The sequence below is a fragment of the Andrographis paniculata genome, unplaced genomic scaffold, assembly GCF_009805555.1.
Source record: "Andrographis paniculata isolate CXL003 unplaced genomic scaffold, ASM980555v1 Contig30END, whole genome shotgun sequence".
NCBI lineage: Eukaryota > Viridiplantae > Streptophyta > Magnoliopsida > Lamiales > Acanthaceae > Andrographis > Andrographis paniculata.
The window spans coordinates 1,769,630-1,776,035 of NW_026137563.1; the positions used below are offsets into that span (position 1 = coordinate 1,769,630).

The 6,406-nt window shown below is 40.4% G+C and overlaps 1 protein-coding gene across 1 annotated transcript; it reads right to left on the reverse strand.

Annotated features, from left to right (window-relative positions):
• Nucleotides 1-370: 370 nt before the first annotated feature.
• On the reverse strand, nucleotides 371-2,965 carry LOC127246545 (nucleobase-ascorbate transporter 7-like). The gene is made up of 13 exons (XM_051267985.1): nucleotides 2,869-2,965; nucleotides 2,684-2,781; nucleotides 2,417-2,593; nucleotides 2,216-2,316; nucleotides 2,059-2,134; nucleotides 1,930-1,989; nucleotides 1,679-1,848; nucleotides 1,500-1,596; nucleotides 1,321-1,407; nucleotides 1,177-1,235; nucleotides 1,001-1,092; nucleotides 832-909; nucleotides 371-747 (listed from the first exon to the last, which is right to left on the reverse strand). The coding sequence occupies exons 1-13, from the start codon at nucleotides 2,963-2,965 to the stop codon at nucleotides 371-373; spliced, it is 1,569 nt and encodes a 522-aa protein (XP_051123942.1).
• Between the last annotated feature and the right edge of the window lie 3,441 nt (nucleotides 2,966-6,406).

The following is a 6,406-nucleotide window of genomic DNA, read 5'->3' on the forward strand; positions in this document are numbered from 1 at the left end:
CTACAAAATAACTTGATAAAATATGTTTGTATCCGATATAGAAGGTCTGTTGGACAACTGATGCCAAATCGTGCGCGTTGCTCATATTTTATTTTATTTTTTTAATTTTTTTATTTTAATTTTTAAATTTATTTTTAATTTTTTAAAATTAAAAAAAATATTTCAAATTATAAAAATAAAAAATTATTTAAAATAATAGAAAAAATAAAATACTTAGAACAATAATAGTAAAAAATGGAGCTTAATAACTGGACAGAGAACAAACATAAACTAAGAAGGTTCTGACAAAAACAACAGAAATATAGATACGATACGATGTATCTATCTATTAATAATGTCTGGCCAGAACAAGAACATTAATAATAGTAATTTATAAAGAAGGGAAACATTTGTTGAGCAGTTTGCCAGGCAATCGATAGAACTCATCAGTCCTCGCATCTTTGCTGTAAACCACGAACTTCTCCCACCAATCCGACCCGTTATCCTTCCGGGCCTCCTCGTCCCGGACAATCATGTCCGCCGCCACCGCCGCCGCCGCCGCCACCGTCGCACTCGACATCAACACCACCGAAACCATGTCGTTCAGCCAATGCGCACGGCTGTGGACAGGGCCCACCTCCGGTACCAGAAAATGCTCCCGTCCGTACTGCGGCACAGACAGCCCTACCATGAACGAAAACCCCAGAACAAACTTTGTCCTGAAGCTGTTCACGTTGCAGAACTGCAGAAACCCTAATCCCGCTGATACTGCAGATATTAATTCACTCTCAATTTTATATGATTCAAAAAAAAACAAAAAATTAATTTGGGGATTAGGGTTTATGAACATACAGACATAGCCGAAGAAGACGCAGTACGACGCTGCAAGAATAGGCGGCGGTATAGAAGCCAATACAGCTCCAAATTTGCCTGATTGAATAATTATAATCATAATTCAGAAAAAAAAAAAAAAAAAAAAAGGTTTCTTCCTATTATCATCATAATCATCATCATCACAAACCTAAAATGGAGAAGACGATCATGAAAAGGGATGAAATCTGGACAACCCTTCGACTTCCAGCTCTTGTCAACGCTAAAAGGCCTGTGTTTTCACTGCAAGACCAAAAACGTTCGATAAGGATAATGTAAGAAGAAGAATCAATTACATGTTCATAATCATAATGTTCTTGAGCTTACACAGTTGCCATGGTGCCAGTGACACTCCCAAACAAAGCATTAAGCAGAGTACCAATCCCCTGAATTTCGACGAAACAAACACTTCCATTACATTACATTTACCTTAAAAAAAAATCTTTACTACATTAACTTCATAAACCTCACCAGCCATCCAACGCCGCGGCTTAGCACCGAAGGCGGCACCGGCGTCGCGCTGCCATATCTAGCCGCGGCAATAAACGAGCCGGTCGACTGTCCAAACAAGCAAATCAGCACAAACAAAACTACATTAAACACTTCAAATTTCTTACAAACTATACATAGATATCTAAGTCTATCCGGACCTCAGTCGAAGCAACGAAAGAAGCCACCATCATTGCGAAGGCTTTTCCTGCTCGGAAAGTAGGAGGCCCCCAATGGAATGGATAGGGTATATGTAACCTGCAATCGATCAATTTAACGATGTCAAGAAATCGCGCTTTGTAATAACGGGTAGCGTGGTTACGGAGTCGATATTACATACCAAGGAGACGCGCCAATGAGGCCGGGGCCATCAGTTCTGCACCGAGCATTCTTGGGTACGGCGTTTGTCCATGTTAGGACAGCGGCGTAGAACCAGACAAACGGAACAGAGATGAGCAGAGCGTATCTGTCGAGCACCGGCCTATTCGTATGTATCAATTTCGGAAGGTACTGCAAACACATCGATCGAATGAATGTAATGAACTTATGATGTAGTAAAAGGATCATCAGCACACAATACAATGTTGTTACCTGTGAAATGGCGACGATTAGAATCAGCTGCGGCACTCCAACCTCGGTGCATGTGGCGATCTATGTAGGCACGGATAATTTAGAAATGAATCGAGAATGGTTTAGATTATTACATAGCTATTCCATTACCAGAGGAAAGCCGAGATGAGACAGTCCAAGCGCGGTGAAGGCGATCAACGAAACCATGGAAAGAGGGCTAAAGAGCCTGAAAACATTACAAGATTGTTACAGCCATCATCGATGCAAGAAAACAGAACGTTTTCGAATCCATACGATGATGTCTAACCTCGCGACATTCCTCCACAAGCCGCTAAATCCGAGGACCATTTGGAAGCACGATGCCACGATCAACGCGCCTTGGATTTCCCTCATCGACTGCCGGAATCTCTGATTCAAAAAGTGGATCGATAACATAAAATTCTTGCAAACACATATATATACAAATATATATATATATGCGAACACGAAGAACGACAAAAGGACTAACTTGCTCCGGCGACTGGATGCTGGTGTATCTTCCGGCGCCGATGATCGTTGTCGCTGGAATCAGGAATGCATACGATCCTCCGATCACCGACGGCAGCCGCGTGCCGAAGAAGGAATGCAGCAGAGTGTTCACACCCGAAACAAACATCGATGTCTGGATTACGGCCGCCTTCTCCTTCTAACAAACAAAAGATCACGATTCAGAGCAGATTCAGACATAACAAAGTTAATGATTCTCTGTACGAACAGCAGAAGATTGCAGACGCACGTTACCACCACCCATTTCAGGGATTAACATGGTCGGAATAAACACGATTGAACCGATCGCCAGAATAAAATGCTGGAAGCCTAACAAAACAGCTTCAGCTGCATCGATGAAGAACACCAACAAGATTCAAACTCGTTCAGACAAAAATCGAATCGACTGATTTAAAAAAAAATTAATTTACGCACGCCATGGAGGAGGGCTGTTGATGCAGTATTGGATTCCCGGCAGCTGTTCGAGGACTGGGTGAGGCTCAGGCTCGGTCTCCAGCTCTTCTTCCGACATGACGATGATTCTGCAGAAAGGGAATTGTTAGAGAAGATGTCTTATAGGAGTAATGGGAATGCAGTGAGACTGGAGTCCTTAAAGAGTCGAAGCACTATCTGATGATACTTATTGTGCAATAATTTTGAGATTGAATGCACAGAGACGTTACGAGGAGAGGATTCTATTCATGGATAATTATGATTTATTTGTTAAGTATTCAGGGCTTTTGCTGGACTCGTCGTTTACAGATAATATTATTACTAGGACAAATTTATTGTGAGCTTTTAACTTTTTTTGTCAGCAAATGATGAATAGGATTATAGATATTTTATTATTGCTATTACTATTTTGGAAATTAGGTAATGAAAATGTTATAGTAAGTATGAAAACAGCTAAGAGTGTGTTTGTTTTATATTTGAAACAAAAAAAAAAAGAAAAATTACTACTATTCAACCATCACGGTTCTCAATAATGAAAACTTTTTATATGTAATGATACAAAATATAAATGTGAATTTAGAGACGGACGAATGAAATATATATTTGTAAAAAAACATATATCTACTTCAAATTCATTCTAATGCAGCCCAATTATCGTTTCATTTAGTTAGAACGTTTTCGCTCATTTATTAATTTCTCGTTCCACTTTAAGACGGTCAAATTTTCAATCGATAATATGTTCAAAATGGCCCATTTCTTCATCGAATCCATGTAAACAAGAATGCGGCCCAATTATCATCCTATTTATTTAAAATGCATCTATCCAATAATTTGACGATACCACTTAAGCACATATACACTTCGGATTCATTCTAACCCGGCCCATGTCTTCTTCTATCCCAATAGTATGTCTCCATTCAATTCGCGCACAATTCTTATTTTACTTTTAAATACGCCTTCATCCAATTCGCGCACAATTCTTATTTTACTTTTAAATACGCCTTCATCTAATTCGCGGCCCGCTATTCATCTATTATGAATCTATTCAAATTCGCGCCCAATTCTTATTCAACGAACTCCATCTTAAACAACTAAAATTCAAACTATCTAATATATATAAAAAGGCGATAAACTCCGTTTCCATTAGCACAGCATTTTGCAATAACCAAGACAAACTCTTACCAAGAAAACCCTAACAACTAACAACATTTCATTACATCAATGGAAACAACACATCATGGATAATATCAATTGTATATCGCATTCGAATCACATCACCACCACCGCCACGACCATCGTCATCAATCACGACCCTCGTTCCCGTCGACCTTCTTCACCCAAACCATTCTATTCATCTCCTGAGTTTTTCCCCGGCGGCTGTTAAATCTAGTGGACCGGCCGCCGCCATTGCCGGATTCTTTCAGATTTGGAGCCTGAGATTGGACAACGTTGTTGTTGCTGTTCTTGCGATTCTGATTCGATCCTCTCAATCTTCCTCCATCTCCGCCGCCTGCCTTGTTCTTCTCCGGCGCCGCTACAGTATTTTTGTTTCCCGACCTGCAGCCCAGATTATTACCATTTTTAGCAAACCCTAATACGTTCTGTCCGCCTCTTCCTTGTCCGGTCGGGATCTGTCTCCCCGCGCCGGGAAGGACCTCCGGCGCCTCCTTTTTCGCTGCGTCTGCACCTTCACGCGCCGCCGCTTCTCGGCGGGCCCTTTCACGTTGCCTTCTCTTTTGCGACAGCCTGTTGCGCCGGCGGGGTGGATTTGTTTGCGGAGCTTCCGAGGATGCGCCGACATTATTGTTCTGTTCCTCGTTAACTCCGGTCCGATTCTGATTCTGATCCTTCTCTTTCTCTATCTTCTCCATCTTCTTCTTCTCCCTCTTCTCCTTCTCCGCCTGCTTACGCATCCATCGTTCTCGGAGTTGGACCAGTGTGACGTAGCCCGGCGGAAGCACGATGTTCTCAGATTCATCCATGGAGGGGACAGGCGACGGCGGCAAATCGAAGAGGATCGGATGCGAAATGACAGCCCCCTTGCTGTAAGGAAACCCTGTCGGTTTTGGGGGTGGGGATGGGATCTTATTTATAGGGCCAGAGGGTACGAATACGACGATGAAAATTAAAATGTAACTAAATTATATATATATATAATATTAAATAATTACTTTTATTATTTATTTTTTTAAAAGAAATAAAAAATATCCATGTAAACAAAATTTTACTCTATGATCTCATTTAATTTTGGGGCATTGTATTTAGCCTTATACAAATTTTTTTTCAGAAATATTATTATAAATAATATTATAAGACATTATTAAAGTATTTTTTTTTAATTTTTGCCTTAATTTGTATTATATTTTTATATAATAATTATATTAAAAAATTAATACTAAAAAAAGAACGAAAGTAGTATTTATTTACTACAAACATGTTTTATTATTTATGTTTGTTTGAAAATAATAATCTCATTATAATAAATAATTATGCAAAACAATTCTTATTTATATATATATATTTTAGAAAAAAAAAACTATATAGCAGTGGCTACAGCCCAGATTCGAATGGAATCAAGTTATATGTAGTTATATATACAAACTGTAAAACAAATAGATAAGACAAGCTAATAGTCTAAGTATCAAGGTCTAAAGCAATATGCCTAATACATCGAAATCAAATAAGCTATCAAATCTAAATATCATCAATCAAATCAAGGCTAAGTCAAAATCAAGGAATATGGTGAAGCATGCTACCTAAAGCGGAAGGTCGGGAAACCGTCAGCATCCGCTCGAAAGAGGCCTCTAATCGATGAAGGAATATCTGAAGGGAGAAGTGTCCGCTTAATCGGGAGATAAACTGGGCCAAAGTCGCTAAGGCATCTGCGACGCTGTTCCCTTCTCTATATATATATATATATATGTGTGATATCCTTCAAGTCACATCCCTAAGTCGCAACTGAATACACATAAGGCATCGCTGAAGTCCAGTGGCTCGTCTCGGTGGAGATCAGAGAGATGCATGTCGCCGAGTCTCTCTCAATCCATAACGACATCAATCCTTGGTCAATCGCCATCCTTACTTCAGTCTGAATCGTTGTCAGCTCTGCCAAAGTGTTCGCCGCCTGCGGAATCGGAGTCTGAAATGCAATGAGTATTGCCCTGACTGAATCTCGGTAATACCAGCCGCTCCTACTGCTCCATGATTAACAAGCGAAGCACTATCGGTGTTAAGCTTGAACCATCCCGGAGACGGTGTCTCCTATTGCACCATAATCGGAGGCCGAGGAATCGAAGGGGGTATCGAAATCCAAAACCATCTGCTATATGAAAGTCACCCGCCCAATGTTGACGTAAGAGAATCCTAACTCGCCAAAGAGTCTGCAAGTGTGAATGAATCCGCCAGATGATCTTCTCGGAAGATACACAAAGCCCCTGGTGCTTCGCATCGTTCCGAGCAATCCAGATGAACCATAGTATCAACAACGGAACATACACCCTGATACTCTGAGAGTGTGCCG

Bases quoted from the DNA above. Each gene is read 5' to 3' on its own strand.
- LOC127246545 (XM_051267985.1), bottom strand. From the start codon at position 2,965: ATGTCGGAAGAAGAGCTGGAGACCGAGCCTGAGCCTCACCCAGTCCTC. The intron at 2,317-2,416 runs GTTAGTCCTTTT...TTTTTGAATCAG, and splicing joins GCATCCAGTCGCCGGAGCAA to AGATTCCGGCAGTCGATGAG. The intron at 1,408-1,499 runs GTCCGGATAGAC...TTGTTTGGACAG, and splicing joins CTTTCGTTGCTTCGACTGAG to TCGACCGGCTCGTTTATTGC.